The sequence below is a fragment of the Callospermophilus lateralis genome, chromosome 7 (assembly GCF_048772815.1).
Source record: "Callospermophilus lateralis isolate mCalLat2 chromosome 7, mCalLat2.hap1, whole genome shotgun sequence".
Lineage (NCBI taxonomy): Eukaryota > Metazoa > Chordata > Mammalia > Rodentia > Sciuridae > Callospermophilus > Callospermophilus lateralis.
The window spans coordinates 23,417,256-23,441,589 of NC_135311.1; the positions used below are offsets into that span (position 1 = coordinate 23,417,256).

The 24,334-nt window shown below is 36.6% G+C and overlaps 2 protein-coding genes across 2 annotated transcripts; both read right to left on the reverse strand.

The window, feature by feature from the left end:
• Positions 1 to 3,431: 3,431 nt before the first annotated feature.
• Positions 3,432 to 4,439, reverse strand: LOC143404108 (putative vomeronasal receptor-like protein 4). The gene has a single exon (XM_076862434.1). The coding sequence runs from the start codon at positions 4,437 to 4,439 to the stop codon at positions 3,432 to 3,434; it is 1,008 nt and encodes a 335-aa protein (XP_076718549.1).
• An 18,194-nt stretch (positions 4,440 to 22,633) lies between these two features.
• Positions 22,634 to 23,566, reverse strand: LOC143404109 (vomeronasal type-1 receptor 90-like). Its single transcript, XM_076862436.1, has one exon. The coding sequence runs from the start codon at positions 23,564 to 23,566 to the stop codon at positions 22,634 to 22,636; it is 933 nt and encodes a 310-aa protein (XP_076718551.1).
• Between the last annotated feature and the right edge of the window lie 768 nt (positions 23,567 to 24,334).

Here is a 24,334-nt window from a genome sequence, read left to right on the forward strand (position 1 = left end):
TTACTTCCTCCCCACTTCTATTGACTGCCTATTCCCAGCACAGGAAGGGGATTTCCAACAGGTTTTCATTCTTACTGGATGTTGTTGACAGTCTCAAACCAAGGTAATGGTGGCTCATGGTTTATGGCTCTCTGAAAAATAATGATTCAGACAGCATTCAGTTCTACAGAGTTGTGTCTGCTTTTACTGTACGATCCCTGATAGTGGAAAGAGTGCAATCACAAAATCTTCATTGATTCAGAGGAACCTTGTTTCTTAATTGTTCCACTTTTTAAGACCCTTTTATCACCATTGAGTACTGGCCCTGACTTACCTATTTACCCTAATGTAGTAAGAGAGTGTCATGATTAATGGTTTGACTTCTTTATATAACTTAAAACAATTTTCTGACTACATCATGTTAAGCAATGGAAAGTTATCATAAAGATATAATTACAATCAGCATCTTTGACAGCTGATTTGCTACTGAAAATTCCTTTTTTCAGAGGAGAATGTGTTCAAGACTATCACATGCACCAAACTTCCTAGAAGTATATCAATTTGATAATGTTACAGAGAATATGAACGTACTTTAAACTCTTTGAATACTTCTGATTGACACTATCATGTGGTTTTATCTCTTTGAATTTTATTGTTTTTAATTTAAATTGATGTTCAACTTTCTGATTTAAAGTTATTAGATTTTCTTCTCTGTAAGAAATGTGAGGTTAACTTTTTAAATAAGACTATCTCAGATCATTTTTTTTCAAGCAAGAGTGTAGCAAAATTTCTTTAGGGCATCTTTACCTTAGTAGTGAAAGAATCACTTATGGAGCAAAGGGATACATAACCCTTATTGATTGATGGATGAGTATCTTATAGATGTAAGGTGCTGGTTCACTGTTATATAATAAAGAGAATAAAAATGGCAAAAATAGATTCTCTTGACTTAGTGACAAAAAAGGACAAGCAAAACCTCTCATGGAAATATACTAAAAAGGCAAGGTTGTTGTAACTCATTAATTCTCAGTACAAAGGCCCCTTTGTTCATTGTCGAGGACCAATCCTAGGGCAGGGGATAGTAGGCTTTAGGAAAACCCCACAGCTGTTCTGATTGTTTTAATCAATAGCCTTTATTTTTAGGAAGAGTCACATATTTACAGAAAAACAAAGCATATAGTACTCTGTTCACATTTTGCTGCCCCACCCCATTCAGAGTTTCCCGTAGGATTTATATCTTGCATTACTGAAAAATATTTGATGTAATCACAGAATCAAAACATTTTACAAATATTGATAGTATAAAGTAATTATTAATCTTAATATTTAATTATGTATTAAAATACTTGTGTTACTGTTCTGTGAACACTACAATGTATAATGCTAGTTTTCACCATGATGGCATCTTACAGAATAGGTTTACCACCCCAAATGTCCCTGTACTTGTCCCTTCATCCTCTTCTACTCCCTGTGTATTCCTGGCAACCTTTAATGTTTTTATTTCTACTGTTTTGACTTTTCCAGAACGTCATAGAGTTGGAAGCAGACAGATGTAGGATTTTAGGTAGGTTGTTTCCCCTGGTGATTTCACATCTTTTCATGTTTAGTAGTGAATTTCTTTCTTTCTTCTAATTTGAATTTCTTTTTTTATACCTTTATTTTATTTATTTATTTTTATGTGGTGCTGAGGATCAAACCCAGGGCCTTGCTAGGTGAGCGCTCTACTGCTGAGCCACAACCCCAGCCCTCTAATTTGAATTTCTGAATGACAGTCCAATATGTGGATGTGTCAATGTTTTCATTAATATTAGGCAAGTAGCTACTGGAGGTGACCTTAGTTGCTTCCAGTTCTTGGCAATTGTGAATGGGGAAGCTATGGGGATCTACATGTAGAAGCTATGGGTATCTACATGTAGGTTCTTTTGTAGATAGAAGCTTTCAACTCCATTGGTTTAATAGCTAGGAATATGACTCCTGGGCCACATGAACTCTATGTTTTGATTTTAAGAAGCCACAAAACTGTCTACCAGAGTGGTGGTCCATTTCTGTGACTCCAACAGCAACATATGAGAGTTCTTCTTGTTCTTCCACCTTGACAGCTCTTGATATTGTCAAGCTTTAAATATTGTAAATTCTTAGAAGTGTGTTTAATTTGTAATTCCTTAATAACATACAATATTTAGCATCTTTTCCTATGCTTACTCGCCAAATGTATATCCCCTTCTTTTTTTATTTGTTAAGGAGCTTATTTATTTTTTTCATCCAATTTTTTAGCAACCTTATTTAGGTAATACTAAAATACAATAAACTATAAATATTTAATGTATATTTTGTTAAGTTTTGACATAACTACTTACCAATGTAACAATCACCACAATCAAGATAGTTAACATTGATATACACCAAGAAGGTTTCTGGCAGTCCTGTGTAATTTCTTCCTCTTTTTTCCTCTTTCTTCCAGAAACAACCACTGACTGGCTTTATATTGTGATATATAGTAGATGGGAAGTCACACATATTAATCATCAGAGCCTTGGTCCACATGGCAGGTGACCTTGGAACAATCACTCATCTCTCAGACTCAGTTCACTCATCTGTAAGATCAGGATTCTTCCAAACAGAACTCAAGATACTCAAAAGATAAGGGCAAAGTAACTAATGAGCAAAGAGAGTGCCTGACACATAGTTTGGTCTCAATTTCTGGAACCCAGTATTACCCTCTAAGTTCGGGTTGGAGATGCAGAGTTCTTGTGGGAGCCTGCAATTCCATAGTTCCTCTCTATCACCTTGAGATTTAATTCAATAGACTTTTGTGTCTTCAGGGTTTTTTCTTATGTTTTATTGAGGTTAAATTCTCATAGGATGCTGTGGTAGAATTACCAGATTTACCTTGTTCTAAACATTTCAATCACTGGAGGAAAACCATGTATCTGGTAAGCAAATGCTCACCATCTCATGCTCTCTCAGCCACTGGCAACCACCTTTCTCTTTTCTGATTCTGTAATTTACAATCTTTGGATATTTATGTAAATGTAGTTATAGCATATGTGACTTTTCATATCTGATTTTGGTTATTTTGCTTAATATTTTTGAGATATATATTCACATTGTACTCTGTATCAGTGTGCCTCTAATAGAATTTCACTGAAAGAAACTTTAAGAACAGCAATGCAGGAAGAAAGAAAATAGACCCAGTGTAAACATCTGAGATCCAAAATAAAAGGAAACCATAATAGTTTATAATATGCTAAGGAGGCCAGGTATAGTGACAATTAATGTAAATAACTTAAAACAAGATGTACATACAACAGAATATTATTCCCAAGATATTTGCTAAGTATTTAGATTACTTTATTCTAACAAAAAAATTATTCCTATCTTAATAATTTTCCTTCAGAGGGAAAATTTTATGCAATAAAGAAAACTGTTTTAATGAGAGTGGCAAAGTAGATTTACATCAGTTTAGCCAGAAGCTGAACTTTCTCTCTCCATTTGGTTTGCACAACTTTTATTATGTGTGTGTCGGCACTTATCAGCACCAAAGGACTGATGGTGCCATAGCCATTGGCCACAAGCATTTGGAGACACAACAGGATTGGGTCACCTGTCCATGTCATGCCTACAAACAGTGAAAAGATGGAGTCCACACAGTACAAGACCTCAAAACAGCTGATGAGCAACAGAATAGTGTAAGTGGCCCTTTCTTCTGGGGATCTTCGTGGAGAAAACCTGGAGGTACGAAGAGACATAGCTTGTTTTTTATGTCTATGCAAAAGATTTATCATGTATGCACTTGAAAGAAGCATCAGACCCAGAAATAAGAGATCTCTCAATGCCACCAAGGCAAGAAAGAGGCTCCTGTGTCTGTAGCTCATGAGCAGAAGGGAACAGTGGTCAGTGAGAAACAGAAGACCAGGCTGGGTCTTATTGGGTGTGGCCACAGTGCAGAGGAGCAGGTTGCTGGAGAGGGTCATGGTGAGAGCCCATAAGAAGACAAATAGCCCCACAATGGGATTTCTGGATGTCAGTTTGAAGTTGGCCAACCAGGAGCCATTGGGACTCATGGTGATGGCCTGAAGCACACTCAGGACACAGGTGGTGCAGATGGACAGCCCCCTCATGACCTTGTGCAGGAAGACAAGTACTTTGCATTTGAAGTCACCTGGAATATTCTGTGTTTCCCAAATGTCTGTAGACACCAAAAGGCCCATGGTGAGGAGCATGAGGATGTGGGTTAGGGCCAGGTGGATGACAGGGAGGTCAGTGAGCCTGGGCTTGTGGCCCATAAAGACTGTGGCAATATGAAGGCAAAGCAGAAAGGTGTTAGCTGTGATCCCAATGCCAGCCTGGGGATAGAAGGCTTTTCTTAGGGCAACATGACTGAAATGTGGGTCCATCTTCATGGGGAATCTGGGGAGAAAAACAGGGGCAGTGGAGAGCAACTCCTTTTTCATTGCCATGCTTCCAGTTCTACCACCCCTTACAATCTCTAGAATTATCATTTAACAAAACAACAAAAATCTTTGTGAGCAGGGTAAGCTCTTAGTCTTAATGCTAATTTCAAATCAATGGTTGGTGGTGGCTCTGTGGTAGAGTTCTGGCTTAGCATAAATAAAGCCCTGGTTCCACACAAATCACTGAAATAGAAAAGAAAAAGTAAGTAAAAATAAGTAAAGAATAAATTTCACCTTAAGCATCGTGCATTCTTCTGAAGAATGATTTTGCATACCTCCCATTCATCACTTGGAAGTGCTGAGATTTCACCCCTCTCTTTGAACCTGTACACGCCATGTTTTCTGATGTAGCATAAATCATGTTATTTAATGATGAGCTTTTGTTTGCTTTTCAATCTTCCCCGCAGCTTTCTCTATGTGGAGATACTGCCTTCTCTGGCTTGCATGTGCCATATCTGAAACATTGTGGCTTACATAAAATTTATTTACCATAAGCTGTGGATGTAAAGTTTGGATAAGCAGAAATCAGAATCCTTCAGGAAAATAATACCAACAAGCCTGTTCCCATGGTTTCTTTATTGAAGTGCAGAATTTTAAGGAATTTAGTAATTTCTGTCCTCTTCTTCCATGACCTTTATTTATCTCAAGCACCAGCTGGGGGAACACTTTCACCTCACCTAGGTTTCAGTTGATTTCATGGGCAAATGGCAATCAGCTTATACTTTCCTTGTAGCATTTTTGGAGTGAGTAATTAGATAGGTGTCTGACACATATGAAGCCCTGTAATACTGTTCATAACTTTTTGTCTCTAATCTTAGTGTGGATTGTAAATGTGATCTATTAAGGATTTCCTACCATATTTAAGAAATGCCTATGTATGATTGGTTTTCTTTGACAAACTTTGATCCTTGGATTCTGTTAGTATTGTACAATTATTTCTTCAAACTTTCAAATTACTACATGCAATAAATATAGATGTTTTCACATTCCATACCTATTCCAGGAAAACAGGGACACAGCTGGTGGGGTCTCCTTCACAGTTCTTATCTCTGGTAAGTAATACCACCATATGTTTTTATTCTCATAAGTCTTTTGTATTAGAGAAAATAGCCCTGCTATCTCAATAGTAATGGAGGGGGTGCCTTACTAGGGATGTCCCGTACAAATTATTCAGTCAGGTACTAAGAGAAATTTTGTTGCTTGGAAGTGGGAACTGACATCAATTGTCTTTCACTTGATTTTTCAGATGTACATGGTAAACAGCACATTGAATAGCAGGACCATGACTCTAATTCTGGCATCTCACTCAATCTTATTAATCTTTAATCTCAGGACTTACAGTTTTTGATCTGTGTGACATTGTGAAAGTAGTTATAACTCCTTCCGGAGTCTCCATATGAGCAGTGAGAATGATGGAATACATAATGTAATTTTTATTATACTCTCAAATTTTATTCAAATAACTTTCTAATGGAAGGCAGAGTTATTGAGAGTCCATATCCTTGACATAATGCTTATGAAATATAGGCAAAACACATAAACATTAATGCAGAAACACAAGAGTTTCAGTCATGGCAAGGCAAAGAGACCATCTTGGAGTGTCCCAGTAAAATAGCATCAGGATGAGGTTCTTCAGATACTTTTAATTAAAAAGCTGAATCCAGCAGGAGAGTGCTTGCTTAGCATGTGCAAGACACTGAGTTTGATCTTCAACACCACATAAAAATAAATAAGTAAAATAAAGGTATTATATCCAACTACGATGAAAAAAAATCTTTAAAAATAGCTGGATCCAACGAAAAGAGGAGTTCACACTAATTTTGGCTGTTGGGATACTTACTCTCCAAGTTATTTGTGTGTTTTCTAAAGTAGAACACAAGATAGCATTGCAGAGTTAGGAGAGGAGAGAACAGGAGGAGTGCTGTCACAGGCTCACTTGACCTGGAGACCCAGTGGGAAGCCTAGGGCTATTTGTGCAGAAAGCAGCAAAAAGGGACTTTAACCTAGAAAATAACCAGTGTTTTAACCTCTCAGGAGGTACGCAAGGGAATAGATTACATATGCACTCATATTAAGTGCAGTGAAAGATTCAACTTCAAGGTAAACCTATAGCCAATGCTTAGGTATCAGGACCTGTCAATTCAGCCTCTCACAGTGCACTTAGAACTCCCATCATCAAAAAGAATAAAGGACTGCCCCCTGAACAAGGTTAAGAACAGCTAGAAGTCTTCTGGAATATTCCTTATAGAGCATTCCTTATGTGGCTCCCCTTACAGCATATTCACTCAGGCCCTGAAACACCAGGCCTTTTGTTGCCTTCATGAAACATCAACAAGTTTCCAAATTGAAGTCATTCTCCTATCAGTGGCCAGATTTAGATATGTGCAAACCAGGATGTGAACAGTCTCCACAATTATCATCCAGTCACCATTTTCTTCTTCTAAATCATGAATTGCTGAAGATTTTGCTTAATTTACTTTAATGAACATGCAAATGTGAAGTCTGTGGTAATTCAGTGACTGGAACAAAACTAATTAGAAAGTGTTTTGTGAAGGAATTTTTCAATTCAGAGTATCATTAGTCAAAATTTGGGTGGAAGGAGTGGTGGAAAATAATTTAGAAGAGAAAAAAAATTCTCTTGAAAAGATAAAAGACATTTTCTGTATGTTATTATAAACTGCTCTCTTTACTGCAAGAAATTCAGCACAATTATAACAAAGGAATTTGTCATTTTCATTCTAGAAGCATTAATATAATTAATATAAGTAAAAATTTTTATTATTGGTTCATTTTAGTTATATACATGACAGTAGAATCCATTTTGATATAATTACAGAAGCATGGAATATAGCTTATCCTATTAGAAACCCATTCTTGTGGATGTACTTGATGTTAACATTCACTGGTTTTTTCCTGTATATATGCATAGGAATGTTATGCACAGTTCATTCTGCTGATGGAAAATCTTCTCAAATTCTATTCACTTTTTTAATGATTATCATTATTAAAGAATAACTACAGCTCATAGAACAGCTGGGAGAAGAGAAAAATTCTAGAAATTTTTCAATATGCCAACCCATAGTATAGTATTACTATATGTAGTATATAGTATGGTATGTTTTAAATTATTACAAACGTGTTTATTCTATTATTTTCCTGTCTCCCTGCATCTTTAGGACAATTTAAAAAGCATAAATGTGCCTCCACTGAATATCTATGTGCAAAAAAGAGGAAGATAAAGTAATTCTGATGTAGTGTACCAAGGGCCATTTGAAAGAATGCAGTGTCCTTTTTTTCATGTAAATATACACTATAATTTTGTTGGAAGTTGCTACTCAAAATAAGATATATTAGAAATACTTTTTAGCAGTTGAGTCTGTGAGCTTATAAATTATCAAATGCTGTTTAGAGACATTTTAAGTTCTGGAAAATAATGTAAAACTAGAAATTGCTGGCCTTTTAAATTATTATAAATTGTGAGTCTTTATGGTGAAAAAATCACTCATGTAAGGTAATAATATTTGTAATATTATAAATAATAACAATATTTTGAATTTTAAAATGATAGAATGAAAATTCAGATAAATCATACTACAAATTCAAAGAAGTGCTGTAGCACATTAGAAATAAATACCTGTGCCTGGATTTGAAGTAGTAAGAGGCAGACTGCAAAATGCATCCCTCCAGTGCTGACAACGCAGTCTCTTCTGCCTCCTCTTTCCACAGAGCTGAGGCTTCCAAGATGAGGTTTTATGGGACAGACACCTTTAGCTCATCTCTCGGTGGACGGATAATCTTGGTGTTGCGTCTGAAGTCTGACAGCACCTGTCTTGCTGTAGGCAGGGAGGGAGTCCCCAGAGGGAAAAAAAATACATTCTTCCATTATCAGATCATGGTAAACAAGCATCATCTGGATGAAAACTTTTTACATGTAGCTCTCACTTTCCAAGGTCAGAGTACACTTGGTTGTTATTTGCATAGAATTCATAGCAAATAAGTTGAGGGGCTCTTCTTGATGCCAAAGAGTCCTGGCCTGGAATAAAATAATGTGACAAAACAAAAATAACTAATGTCATATTTACATTCTCAGATATGTCAGCTCAGAGTAATGACACCCCTATATCAATGAATATGCCTCAGAGGCAGTTTTGATTTCTAAATGCCTTAAACTTGGGAAGAAAATATGGAGAGTGATGTGGGACATCTTCTCCTAGCAAGAAATCCAGGAAGGGAGCCATGGTGGGAGGTAAGTAGGAAGAAGAAAGGGAAATGAGGGAAGGGAGAATTCATGACTGAGGAGTTTCTCTGGTTGGGCCTGAAGACAGGTTAAAGGCCTTCTCCATGAAGGAGCCAGTTTTCTCTTCATTGTGGTGATTTTTACTGCCATTAATAGCTTTAGGTCCTCAAATTGTCCCCTATTGTAGTCCCTGTCTCCACCTCTCTCACCTAAGCCATACAAAATATGCAGCAGTATGTTTCCTTCATTAAAGACAAAACCCATTCAAAAGGCCCATGAGCCACACTTGTGTCTGGAGGTAATTTCTTCAGCTTTGGCAGATTTCAGATTAGTCACAGCATGAGGACCTTGAAGGTCAGTCACCTGGAACTCTTTCCTTGTCATTCTAGCACCCAAAATGAGAACATTTTCCCGCTAACTCTTGCTAAGAAATGTCAGGGAAGCTCCTGACCAGCCCTGATTGTGTCCACCTCTACTAAACACAATTGTGAGGACAGTGAGGACCTTGAGCTGGTGAGAACTGATTCACAGGCCCTGATCCCTGCTTCTAACAGCTCAGTGTCATGCACAAAGTCCAGATATGGATTGTCCCTATGAGCAAAGTATTACATCATTAGAAAAAAAAGTAACAATGTGGGGCTGTCCAAAAGCAAATATCTGCCCAAACTCTGATCATAAACTTTGTCTTCATAATAACAGGAGCCACTGTTTATTTGTCCTTTCATGTGTATGAGCACGACTTTTTACCTCCATTATCTTGAATTCCTATCAAACCTTGATCATTAGTAAAATGGACAGTATTCTGTAAAGGTCACCTGGTGGAAGTGAGGCAGACTTTAAAAAAGTTTCTTGGATAATTCTTTTTTCAATCATTAGTGTAAGAAGGTCACTTGGGAGCAAATGTTCCTTAGGAATCACACATTATGGAACAGAGGGACACAGAGTCACTGTTGTCTGATGAAAAAAAATCTGAACACTCTGTACATCTACTGTTGTAGTGTCCTTCTGAAGTCCTTTGCTCACTTTTCTTTGTAAAGAAAATAAAATTTGTGAACATGGACTTGGTTGAGCAACTGAGAGGAAAGAATCAGCAAAACCTCCCAGGGAAATAGAGTCCAAGGAAGACAGGGCTGCTATGATTCCTTAATTCTCAGTACAAATACACAGTTGCTGATCATCAAGAGGGAGTTGTGGACTAGGGTTTGGCTGAGATGGAAAAAACCCTAAGCTTGGTCAGTTTGTTGTAATTAATAAACTTTGTTTTTTAGAACAGTTTTAGGTTCTCAGAATAATAAAACCCATGAGCCTGGACCATGTGCCTGGGTGCATGCTCCCCACACATGTTTTCTCCTAGTTTTTATATCTTGCATTTCTTTGATGCATTTAATATAATTACCAAAACTGGATAATTAAATCAGTATAGATGTATTTGTATTTATTAACCTACTTGTGCATTTGTTTCTTTTCCCTCCCTCCCTCTCTCCCTCCCTTCCTTCCTTCCTCCCATCTTTCCCTTCCCTTCCCTTCCTTTATTTCCTTTATTCTGTGGATCAAACCCAGGGGTGCTTAACCACTGCATGATATCCCCAGCCCTTCTTATATTTTCTTTAAAGACAGGGTCTGGCTAAGTTGATTAGGGCCTCAAGAAATTGCTGAGGCTGTCTTTGAACTTTTAGGTTTTTTTTTTTTTTTTTTTTTTTGTCTCCTGTACCTCTGGGATTACAGGCTGCTCACCATGCCTGACTATGCAGTTGTTTTAACTATTGGGAGAATAGTTAAAACAACTAAATAGGCATCATTTTGGTGTCTTACACAACAATGCATTCCAGATCTGAAGGCCCCAGTATTTTTTCTTGTCATCCTCTCCTATTCCCCCCAAATCCCAGGGAACCACTAACCTTATTGTTGTCTGTGGTTTAGCCTCTTAAGTCCCCTCTTGGTCATTCCATGTTGGTCAGCCCATTACTGTCTCATGGCTGAAGCATAGTACATTTAATGGATGTGTCCATTTTTTGACAAATAATATGTAAACTTGCTTAAGTCTACCTTGGTTGCTTCTTGTTCTTGGTAATTATCAATAAAGAAATTAGATTTTTTTTTGTGTGTGTGTGTATGTGTGATGCTGGGGATGGAATCTGAGACCTTATTTTCTCTCAACAAGTGCTCTACCACAGAGCTACATCTCCAGTCCAAGAAGTTACACACATTTGCATGCAGGATTTTGTATGGACATCCGCTTTCAACTCGATTAGACAAATACCAAGGATGTGGTCATTAGATATATAGTAAGACAAGGGCTGGGTGTGTGGCTCACTGGATGAGTGCCCCTGAGTTCATTCTCCAGTACCCCCTCCCCCCAAGAAAAGATATGGTTAGACTACAGCTTAATAAGGAACTGCTACAGGTGGGCTGCACAGTGTTGTGACATCAGTAGCCATGGATGAGTGCTCCTCTTGTCCTTTGACTTTACCAGCAGTTGACATTGTCAGAATTTTGAATTTTAGCCATGCTTATGGATGTGTTAATTGCAATTTACTATGACCCATAATATTGAGCATCTTTTCCTGTCTTTTTTTCCTGCATCTATGAATCCCCGTTATTTAGTTTATGCTCAGATCTTTCATTAATTAAAAATTTTTTTCAGGTAAAACTGATGCATTGCTACAATGAACTACACACATTGAGTGAACAATGCATTGAGTTTTGATATATTATTGTCTTTATGAAACATCGCCACAATTATGACAGTGAACACTGACATCACACTCAAACAGGTTCCTGGTGCCCCTGTGAAATACCTTTGTTTTCCCTCCTTCATTTAGAAAAAAAAAAAAAAAAAGAACACTAATAGGCCTTTTATTCTCATATGTAAATTATTAATTTAGAGTTCATACAAGTAGTCATATCCCTAGTCTGCATGTTGGGTGACATTGAAACATTCAGTTTGTCTCTTAGTCTTAATTAAATCATATGTAAAATTAGGATTCTGCATGGTGCGGTGGCTCAGACCTGCAATAACAGTGGTCTGGGAGGTTAAGGCAGGAGGATTACAAGTTCAAAGTGAACCTCATCAACTTATTGAGGGTAAAACAACTTAGGAAGACCCTATCTCAAAAATAAAAAATAAAAAGTTCTGCTGACACAGCTCAGTGGCTAAACACCCCTGGATAAATCCCCAATTTAAATAAAAGTAAAATAAAATAAAATAAGGATTCCTCCAAGCATGCTGTAAGATCTTGGAGAAAGGTAAGGATTAAAGTATATAAAGAATCTGGAATAGGCCCTGACACATACTAGGGTCCAAACTCCTGAAAGTCAGAATTACCATTCAAGGTTTGATTGAGGGATCCAGAGGACATGGGGAAGCCCGTAGCTTCCCAGTGGCTGTTTTCTTCAAGAGATGGTATCTCTAGCAACTAGGTAGACTTCTATTGTCTTTTGTATTTGTTATGTTGTTTTGTTTTTTTCAAAGTTAAATTCTTCGAATAGTGATAATTTTACCTTTAAAATTTAGTGACCATTCCAATATTGCTGTGTAATCACCAGCTTTATTTTCTTTCTAAACTTTTATTGACTACAAAAGAAAACCATGAATCCATTAAGAAAACACTCCCCACCACCCTTTCAGCCCTTGTGACCACCACTTTCCTTTCCATCTGTGAGTTTACTAATTAACTGCTGATACTTCACATGAATGGAATTGTACTATATATGATTTGCTCTTTCTGGTTTTGTTTACTTAGTTTAATATTTTTGAGATTGATCTATGTTGTAGGATGTATCTGTATTGCTTGGTTTTTATGGCACACATAAAAACTAATTCTCAAGAAATAAAAATTTCTCAAAGAAAGATAGTGCAGGAAGAAAGAAAACAACCCCAGAATAAGAGTCTGAGATACAAAATAAGTGGAAATTAAAGAAATTCATGAGCATGCATTGAAGATAATGATGAGGGGATAGGGAGAAAGAACACACAAGCTTCTCGCTAGCCATAGAGGTTTTCTTGTTCAAAAAAAAAGATGTTGATACATTATTATTATTATTATTATTATTATTATTATTATTATTATCTGTACAGGAAAATGAATCTAGAGAGGGTTGAACACTCAAGTGCATCACCAGCCTTTTTTCTTCCTTTTGTTTTTGCCTTGGGACAGGGTCTCACCAAGGTACCCAGAGTGGCCTCAGACTGGAAATCTGCTGCCTCACCTGCTGAGTGGCTTGGCTCACAGCTGTCCTCCACATGCTGCTTGTGATTGTGGAGCAATTACAGCACAGCTACTTTAAGAGAAAAAGGAACAATATATCTTAAATGGAACTTCATTAAGAGTATTTTTAAGAAATAAAATGCAGGACAAAGAAAGTATACATATTATAAAAGTCTAAGATACAAAACAACAAGAAACTGTAAAAATCCATGGGTGTAAATCAAAACTGTCGTGCAGATCCAGGGTAGAATTATACACAAGGCCTTAGTAGTGATATAGATTACTTTTACTGATCTAAAATTGAATATATTACATTAATTGTTTTTCATTCAGAGGATAATTCTATAAAGTAGAGAAAATTGTCTTAATGAGAGGGGCAACGTTGTCTTAGGCCAGTTTTGTCAGAAGCTCACTTTGTTTCTCCGTTTAAATTGCAAAACTTTTATTATTTGAGTGTCTGCACTGATCAGCACCAAAGGACAGATTGTGCTATAGCCATTGCCCACAGCATGTGGATGCACACTAGGATGAGGCCATTTCTCCATGTCATAGTTATGAGCAATGACAAGACTGAATCTGCACAGCACAGGAAGGCAAAGCAGCTGATGAGCAGAAGAATAGTGTGAGTGGACCATTGTTCTAGGAGGTTCTTGGGGAAAACCTGGAGTTACAAAGAGGAATGGACCATTGTTTTAGTGTGTGTGTGTGTGTGTGTGTGTGTGTGTGTGTGTGTGTGTTTTCTAACATATACTTAGGGTGATGATGTCCATCTCATTTCATCATCTTTCCTACCCCTGGGCCAATTCTCTTCTCCTCCCAACCCTTTGCCCTTTCTAAAGCTTATCTAATCCTCCCATGATCCCCCACTATCCCCATTATGAATCAGCATCCTTATATCAGAGAAGACATTCAGCATTTTTTTTTGTGGGGATTGGATAACTTCACTGACCATCATTTTATCCAACTCCATCCATTTATTTGAAAATGCTATGATTTTATTCTCTTTCAATGCTGAGTAATATTCCATTGTGTGTGTAATATATATATATATATATATATATATATATATATATATATATATATTTTTAGATAGATACACACACACACACACACACACACACACACACACATATATATATATATATATATATATATATATATATATACACACACACATACATACCACCTTTTCTTTATGCACTCATATACTGAAGGACATCTGGGTTAGTTCCATAGTTTACCTTTTGTGAATTGTGCTGCTATAAACATTGATGTGGCTGTGTCCCTGTAGTATGCTATTTTCTAATTTTTTTGGGTATACACCAAAGAGTGGGACAGATGGGTCAGATGAAGATTCCCTTCCCAGTTTTCCAAGGTTTCTCCATACTGCTTTCTATATTGGCTGCACCAATTTGCAGTCCCACCAGCGATGTATGAATTTGCCATTTCGCCCACATCCTCACCAACACTTATTGTTGTTTGTCTTCATAATAGCTGCCATTCTGTCTGGAGTGAAATGAAATCTTAGAGTAGTGGAAGAAATCATCATAATAATAAAGGGTGACACAGACACAATGAGTAAGGCAGGAAAGTTGCAGAGTGGCTGAGAGGCCAGATGCTAAGCTTTATTTATATCAACAGGTTACATTAGCTCATTAGTACCTTAACTACATTATTCTTTGGGATATCAATAAGGTTGCTTATTTTACAGTTACATTTCACAGTTATGTTATGCAATGTTAAATTTATTCAGTTTTCAAGAAGGTTCATTGTCTAAAGTTACTGTTAGGCAGGTAGATCCAGGAGCCCCACAGCTTGGTGAGACATTGTAATTACCAAGCAAGCAAGATCCTTTTTTCCAGAAGTTATGAGCCTGAGATCAAGATCAAAACCCTCTTTAAAAACACTGCTACAGGGGCCGGGCATCCTGTGTCTTTTACATGGAAGTTCCCCAGCAGCCAGACATTCTGTACCTTTGCACAGAAACTTCCTAGCCAGCAATGCTACAATCACAAAGTTTATCAGAGACCCTAATCTTAAGCACAGAACCAGTACAGCTCCCTTTTCTTGTTTTCTTAAGGCCTTTTGGATAAATAATATTTGTTTCCTTCTTAATGCTGGTGGAGGAAAAATTAGGGTAGGCATTGACAACAGAAACCAACACATAACAATCCCAGTATCAGTAACATCCACTAAGAATAATTGTTTGACCCACATAAAGTTGGGTAACCATGAAGTTAGCCAATCCATTAAGTCTAAACCTCCATCATCTTGTCAGACCTTATCAATGATGTCTTTAAAATAATCTAACTTCTTTGAAATAGAATTACTGTTATCACTTAAGTTAAAGCAACACATATTATTAAGCTCCTGAGATCCTTTATTACGTAATCATAAATAATCAATTGTGGCCCGATTGTTTAGAATAACTCAATAATGTTGTTTTTGTTCTTCATTAAGCATTTGGATGGCCATAGAGGTAAGATTAATATTTTTGACCACAGCACACACCCGTTTCATAGTTGTTTTGTAAGCCCTGACACCTAGTCCAGGGATACTCACTAAGGAAAACCACAAGGCTTTCAATTCTGCCTTGGAGAGAAGTTTACTGAATCATCACAGTTTTCATCCAGGGGAAGAGACTTTTTATGGATGCATTATTCAGGATGGTGGCCTATTAAATCCTGTGGGGATGGTAAGAACACAGCCTGCTATGAGGACAATAGGTACCATGAGACATTTTCACAGGTATATGACAATTTCAGTCAAGTGAACCCAGATATTGTAATGGGTTTTAGAAGTGAAGGAGTCAGGCTGTACTGAACTTCCACAGCTGGGGTCCAACAACAGAACAGCAACATTGTTAAGACTGAAAAATTTACAGAGTTTTAGCACTCAAAGCAGTAACTAAGTTTTCTGGAGTATATTTTAACCCTCTTTGAGCCAACAGCTGTTGAGCTGAGGTTGTTAATGATTTTGTATCTCCCCAAGTCACTGGAAGTCTAGAAGCTTGGAATCCTCTTTCAGAGTGCCTTCTCTTTTGAGGAGAGTGATCCTTGTCCTTTTGTTTGGTGAGATTCTCCTCATCCACAATCAAATGAAACTTCGGGATCAGGTTGTGAAGTCCCTGATGTCCACTCATAATTGGTAGGACTCATACCCTGAGCTGGAATCTAAACTGGACCTGTTGGTGTAAGTATAGCAGTCAGTCATTTCCCATGTGATCAGATGCATAGGGGCTGGTCTTCCTGGTTTGGTGGAACCCTATATTTTACATAAAATTTTTGTAATGGCTGTTTGGGAATAAAATGTCTATCCAAAGCAGATGACAAAATGTGACTATTTTATTGTATATAGACTGCATTAACTATAAATAAAATAATATCTAAAGCATTATTAATATGAGAGAGGCTAGATTTCTTTTTTATGCTTGTTTTTGTTTAAAAAGGTAAGTTTTAAGAGTACAATGTGCTCATTTAACCAAAGTCTGTCCAGTAGGATTATTAGGAATATTATGATTCAAAATTATATTACTTTAATTATAAAATGTATATGTGGGGGGCATTGCCCACTTTTAAATGAGCAGGCTTTCCCATGGTGGCTAAACAAAGCAATAAGTGAGAAATGCAAGTAGATAGCTTTTTAGACCTGTGGGCACCAGCCCAGGTGAACCCAGAATGAGTATCAATGGGAACATGAAGAAAGGAGTAAGGCTAAAAAGAAGGAAAATGGGTAACATTAATTTTAAAGCATATTAGAATGTAGGCCTCATGGACTTACAGACTTCCACATAGGGGCCCAAAAGCGTATGCAATATGAACAGTTGTTAACTAGATCATGAGCCTGTTGTGAAGAGAGAAAACATCTTTATTAATGATTGAGCATTTTGATGAAAAAATCCATGGGATTTTATAGCCTCTGAAAATAAAGGAATTTTATAGCTTTATCTGCATGAGCGTTACCTTTCATCAAAAGTTCAGGAATTTTGGTGTGGCTGAATATATGAGAGAGAAAGACAGGAGACACATGATGCTGCAAAAGAGTTTATAGGGCTAAAAAAAGAGAGATAGTAAGTTGAAATCCAAACAAGGCCATAACACAGCTATGAAAATATGAGGAAGAAGTTTAGTTACATATTGAGAATCTGTAATCATGTATAAAGTAGTAGACAACAGTCTTAGTGCCAGGACAATAATAGTGAACTCAGCTTGTTGTGGAGAGACTTGGGGTTGAGTATAATAGTCCATTTATCATCAGTAAACACAGATATTATTATTTTTTGTTTACCTCCCTCTGTATACATTGTTATTTCATCTACAGAAGGCACAGTAGAAATCAAGGAAGAAGGAGAATGTGTTACCTGAGATAGTCATCCATTAAAAGGTATGTGAAAATTAACAGGTTGTATAAATTTAGTTAATACAGCTTGATAGTAGAATGAAAACTGTAAATATTGAAGAAGTGGAGTTTTTTTAATAAGTAAGATATAAAACATGAATGTCTATGTCTGTCAAAGATAAAATTTTTTATAATCATTAGTAATTAACTAAGCATGCATGTCAGCAAAAGGCAATATATCTTAGCCTAAAAATGAGGACAATATCATTATTTTAATACATATATTTTTATTACAATTAACTATTGTTGTAAAATTATAAAGTGTTTAACAAAAATTATTAATACCAATGACATAATAAATGTGGAAAGTTGACTTACAATTATTGTTGACAACTTTTATTATTTTTTTTGTAAATCCTGTTTTAAAGAAGGAGTCAAGTAAGGAAGGAGGCAGCATCCTGTTTCTTGAATAGCTGAAAAAAATGAGAGATCATTTTGGCATCAGCTGTAATTTTTAATTTATGTATTTAAGAAACTATACTCATGAAGATTAATCCATTTTATGTAAAATTTAATTTATTTATATTAATTATAACATAAAACATAAGAAAAACATGACCAATACCATTAATCACCAATTTTTAGTTGAAGAAAAATTTTGGAAATTATAGATATTGTATCTTTGATAACTTTTAGAAATTAAGACTACTGTATGGACACCTAGAAAACCCCAAGAGCCTTAACTTTAAAGACATTTATATATTATTTAATTATTTGATTTGAATTAAATTATTTGAATCCATTTAATTTTTTAAAATTGTTTTATTTATGAGCACTCATTGTCTAAATGTAAATTTTGATATCAAGTACAAAATATATAGAGACATAAAGCATGCCTGTACAATTGGAAATACCAGGTACAGAAATACACTAGGTATCCTGGAAACTGAATCAAAAGTTTCAGCTTAGCTGACCTTTTTGTCCTTGATACTTATCACACTTATTTCCAACATAACCATATTTACATCCTCTTGAGGATGTGTTAAAGAAATTTTTGGATGTATTTGAGAGTTAACTCTGGGGAAATTAGCCTTTGGATAAAGACAGAATAGAAAAACTTTTATAGTTAGATAAAACAAGTCTGACCAGAAAAATACATCAACTTATACAAAATATTTTAAAACTTACATTGCTGTAATATCAACTTTTTTTTTTAAATCAGGCCAGAGTGTAGTTTTAACTCAGATAAGAGCCAGTGGAAGCTTATGAAATTATTAAGAAAAACTTTTTTTTTCTTTTAAAAAAAGAAAGCTTGTACGTTTAAAATTTTTCTCCTTTTTTTTTTTTTTTTTTTTGTGTGTGTGTGTGTGTTGGAACAGTAGGGAGGAACTGGGTAAAAAACCTGGCTGAAAACAGGTAAAATAGCCAGCCAAGCAGCTTGGATTGAAAAGACATGCTTTTTTTTTTTTTTCTTTTTTTTTTTTTTCTTGTGTCTTAACTGGTTTTTCATAAGCCTAGTGAATTTTGTAGGTTTTTAAATTCACATTTTAAATATAAGGCTAGGCAAGTTAGAGATCCAGCAGAAGTTAAATGGTAAGTAAAACTGGCATAACCATTTATTTTTTTTTAAATGAACACAATCCCTTTATTTTTTAAATTTATTTTTATATGGTGCTGAGGATAGAACGCATTTGTCAAAATTTCTCAGTTCACTTTCTTCTTAAAGTCTCTCTTTTAATTTACCCACATTAGAGTTCGGTCTTTGTAAAATGAATTCCATGGTTTTGAACAATGGCAGGCATCCATTTTATGCATTCAGTACAGAAAAGTCTCTTCAACTTAAAAGTGACCTTGGTATTGGTTTGTTTGCTGTTGTTGTTTCTGTTTTTTTTTTTTTTTTTTTTTTTGTTGTTGTTGTTGTTCATGTGTTTATGAGACCATCTTGCTGTGATGCCCACCCTGGTCCCACACTTGTGGGCTTATTGTCCTGCCTCAGCCTCCTGAGCAGCTGGGACAGCAGGCACAGTGTGCCAGGCCACATCCACTTGTTACCCAAGGGCTGCTCTTTTGTCTAATCCTGAAAACCAGTCCTCTCAGGTCTGGTCTCTATTTTCTCCTCAGAAATGGGATTTAAATGGAATGAAAGAAGTATCATTTGCATCCTGATTTCTTTTATTTAGTAAAATTCACTTAAGTTTCATTTCCATTGTTGAGCAAAGGAAAAGGCTACTATTTTTATTTAATGGACATTTTATAAAAGCATATTTTCTTCTCTCTAAATTTGCAAAAGAATGTGTGTATTCCTTCCAGTGTACAGTGATAGTGAAGGAAGCTGCTGTCCACACTTGCATATGTACAAGTTGTCCACCTCATGCTTTGCTGCTTTGCCAATGATGCTTCTATTAAAATAGACAGGTTTTCTTTTTCTCTTTTTCCTTTCATCCTCCACAACCTGTTAAGGGGGAATAAGATCATCTTTACCTATCCTAGACCAGAAACCTTTGAGCACACACCTACCATAGGAACCAAGGAATTAGACTTCAGGGATAGCACCAAAAGACCTAAGGAACTGTTGTCTCCCAAATTAACAAGTGAATTAAATTCCTATAGAGGGACTTCTTGACAGGCAGCCTTTGAAAGGCTTTTTAAAAAACCTTGCCCTGCTGGGCACAGTGGCTCATGCCTGTAATCCCCTTGTCTCAGGAGGCTGAGGCAGGAGGATCAAGAGTTCAAAGTCAGCCTCAGACAAAGTGAGGTCCTATGCAACTCAGTGAGACCTTGTCTCTAAATAAAATATAAAACAAGGCTAGGGATGGGGCTCAGTGATCAAGGGCCCCTGAGTCCAGTTCCCAATACCGCCCCCCCCCCCAAAAAAAAAAAAACAACAACAAAAACAAACTCTGTTCCCTGTGATGAGCAGAATCACATCCTCTGGGACTGGAGCCCCCTATGCTTCTTCATTGATAGCAAAGCAATAATGTACCTGCTTTTCCTTTTTGTCAAAACCATGCCATTCTTGTTCAATTGGCATGAGGGACAAGGTGCAGCCTTCAGTAACATACACCATTCCGGTGGGCATCAGTTTACAAATAATGTGGGTAAAATTTCGAAGTGTGATTCATGGATCATAAGGCAACTTTATTATGGAAAAAGAAAACCACAACACTCCTGCCCAGAGACTGTATGTGGCATCCCAGCAACAATCAAAGGTCCTTCCTGTACTATGCCACCAAGCAGTATTTGTTACTATTGTTTTGTGTGAGTGTGTGCCATTCTGAGTGCTTATTGGGATCTTATAGTTTTATTTTATTTTTCCAGAGACATGTGTTGTTGAGCATCTTTTCAGACACCTTCCTGCTGTCTCTAGAGCTTATTTTGTGAAGGGTCTTTTCATGTTTCATTTCTTCTTCTCCATTTGTCATTTTCTGCAAGTCCTGTGACACAGGAGACCATCATTTTAATTTGTTGGACATGTTTGTTAACTAAGGCATTAGTTATTGTGCATTTTGAATATTTTATTATTTAGGAGATATACATGTGCAGCATTTTCACAAGTTACCTGAACCAGTCCTCAATTTTCAGTTGCTTCTTAGGTCATAATTTTAAAGCCAAAATTACCAGATAGGAGTAATGACAATATGAGACAGTAAAATATAACACTGCAAGAGCTCCTCCTCTATCTTCGGATAAATTTCAAGGTGGTGCACACCTGTAATCCCAGCTACTTGGGAGGTTGAGGCAAGAGAACTACAAGTTTGAGGCCAGTCTAGTTTTGCAAGGTACTAAGAAACTTGTTTCAAAATAAAAAATAAAAATGCCTGGGGATGTGGCTCAGTGGTTAATCACTGCTGGGTTCAATCCTTGGCCAAAACAAATAAACAAATGAAAAAAGATTTGTGGACTGTTGTTATGGCTCAGTGGTAGAGCATTTGCCTAGCACATGTGAGGCACTGAGTTTGATCCTCAGCACTACATAAAAGTAAATAAATGAAATAAAGAAAATGTCTCCATATACAACTAAAAAGATTAAGAAAAGTAAAGTTTTGGATCTGATTCACTAAAATGCCACAAAAGTGTTAGAATATTCTAAAAATTATATTTTGGCATTTTTAGAATCACAGCATGTAAAATTCTTTTTATTTTAGAGAATTTTTTTCACAGTAGTTTATAAGGTTACTGGAAACTTCATTTTAAAAACATATTTTTACACATATATTTTTATGGAGTACATTATGGTAAGTGAGTACATGTATATAAATTGTAGTAATCAGATCATAGTAATAAGGATTTTCATCTTTTCAGCTGATAATGGTTTTTAATATTGGGAATTTCATTTTAAAACACAATTTAGGTTGTTTTAAATAATAGTTCCGCTACTGGGTCAGAGAAGCACCAGAAGTGATTCCTCCATTCTGTTTTTGGTGCCCCTCACTGAACTCATTCCATGTGTCCTTTGCCTGCTCTTCCCATTCCATGCTGACCACCATTCCATTCTGTTCTAGTAGATTTACTTACTGCTTTCTACGAAAGAGTGGGAACATGTGCTGCTTGTCCTTCAGAACCAGGCATGTTTCTCTTAACATAAAGAAAGTCATGGGCCACTTTTTGTTATGGTAAGATGCACCTAACAAGAAATTTAAGACTTTATCCTTTTTTTTTATTCCAACGGCTTTGTTTTATTTGTTTGTTTTGCATTTACAAGACAGTTGGTCGTATTTTGACATATTATACATATCTGGGTTGCAACCTAAAACAATTTTGTTCCCATTCTCTGGTTGAATATTTGGATCCTTTCTAAGAGTGTAGATCAGATTTATTCCCTCAAGAATTTATTTATTTTTGTTTCCAGCTGAATAATATTCCATGGTATGCCAAGGACATGTTTTGCTTTTATATTCATATGCTTTTGGGCATTGCGGCATTTCTGACTACCATTAATAATGGTGGGCTACCATTAATAATGCTACTTTGAGCACTAGTGTACATACGGTAACTTGAGTCCTTACATTCAGTACTTTTTAAAAGATCAACAAGAGGACAATTGATGAATCAGGGATTATTTGTGACAATAAATATGTCAATATTTATTGGGAAGGATACAGCTCACTTAAGCACTTATTAAGACCTGCTTTACACTGTCAATGTATTTTCAATGACTCACCCAGGCCAGGAAGGTCCCACTTCATAACAATCACTTGCTGACACCAAGCAGATATGTTGGGCCCTTGTGTTAACTCAAAAAGTAAAGAATTGACATTTCCATAAATTTGTTATTCACTTGTTTTAAAGTAACAGATTTAACCAAACATGCATTTCTCCATATTAACTTCCTCCAGAGGGCATCTATTCTAGGCTATAATTTACTGTTCATAAGCCAGTTTATTGGCATATTAGGAAAACTTATCTATCATCACTAGTTAAGTATGCGCTATCTTCACCCACAGAGATTTCAAAAAGTTAATGATCTGCTTTTCAGTGCAGATCAGCAGCATAGGACTGGTTGTGGCATAGCCATTGGCCACCATCATATGGATATAATAATAAACTGGGTCATTGTTCCCCGTAGTTCTTGAGGAGGAGAAGATGTTGTCCAAACAGTACATGAACACAAATAAACTCATGAGCAGCAGGATGGTCCAGGTGGCCCTCTGCACGGGGGATGCCTTTGAAGAAAGCCTGGTGTTGTGGAGGTGCTGGATGTGCCTCCTATGCCTGCACAGGAGGGCCACCATGTACCCACTCGAGAGGGCCATTAACCCTATGAGAAAGACATCCCGGAATACACCTAATACAGAAAATAAATGCCTGAAGAAGTAACTCATTTGAACAATTTTGCAGGGTTCAGTAATAAACACAATGACATTTGAGGTCACATTGGGAATGGCATTAGAGGACAAGGAGAAGTGAGCACTGAAGGACATGTAGAAAGCCCACAGGAAAACAAGGACACACAGGGTCTGCTGTGGGGATTTATGTTTGAACTTGGCCAAGCAGGAGCTTCTGGGGCTGAGGGTGATGGCCTGGAGGACACTCAGCAGGCAGGTGGCACAAATGGAGAAGCCCCTCAGAAACCTGTGCACGTAGATGACCGATTTACACTTGATGTCATCCCAAAAATCCTGAGAAAGAGCAACATCTGTAGCTATGTACCCCAAAATTGTCATCATCCCTATGTGGACTAGGGCCAAGAGACCAATGATCAGGTCAGTGGGCTTGAGCCTGTGCTGGAGGAGGAATGTGAAGATGTGGAAGAGAAGGAGGATGGAGTTGGCTGAGATCCCAAGGCCAACTTCGGAGAAAAATGCATTTCTTATGCCAATATAATCATAGAGTTTGTTGGAGATTTTCATCTTTTGAGCAATGAATCACATAGTATATATCTTAGGAGAAAATGAAGAAAAGACTTTATTTTGAATAGCATAACACCCATTAACCTCAGCCTCTCCTGTTACCATCAGGACATGTGTGGATTCACCCCAACACACTCTTTTCTCACTTCAGCATTCAAGTCTCTCTGACACTCTCCGGGTGCCATTTTCCTGTTATTACCAAATCATGTCTGGATTGTGTAATGATTTGGGGGCTGTCATCTTTCCTGTGCATTCAGAATTATAATGTGCTACTGAAAATATTTCTAGTTTATAATATCATCTTGAAGTTTTTGGCATAGTGCCTTAATTGGTTTCTATCTTTATCTTCTCAATTCAGCCTCAAGTCCATATTGAAAATTGTACAATTATTGATGCATTTAAATGGGAGGCTTGCATAATAATAGAGAATTCCAACTCTCTCAAGAAATGAATCTTGATGGAGTAGTTGTATGCCTGGTTATTTTATTGGAGTTTTATCTTTAGTCTGGTTTATTACCAGACCTAATATCTTTAATACATTAACCAAGCCAACATTAACAACTACACACTGTAAGACATGTTGTTTGAATATGAATTTAAAATCTACCATTTATTTCAAGTGTGATCTTGAGCAGTCTGTGATGCTTAACTCTTATCATCTCACCTATAAATATGGGCAGGCATATTACCTGAATTCAAGAGCTATTGTGTGTGCAAAAGGGTGAAGTACCAAATGTGGAAGTGTTTTTGACATATAATGACATTAAG

Coding starts and splice junctions, on each gene's coding strand:
- LOC143404108 (XM_076862434.1), bottom strand. CDS start 4,439: ATGGCAATGAAAAAGGAGTTGCTCTCCACTGCCCCTGTTTTTCTCCCC.
- LOC143404109 (XM_076862436.1), bottom strand. CDS start 23,566: ATGAAAATCTCCAACAAACTCTATGATTATATTGGCATAAGAAATGCA.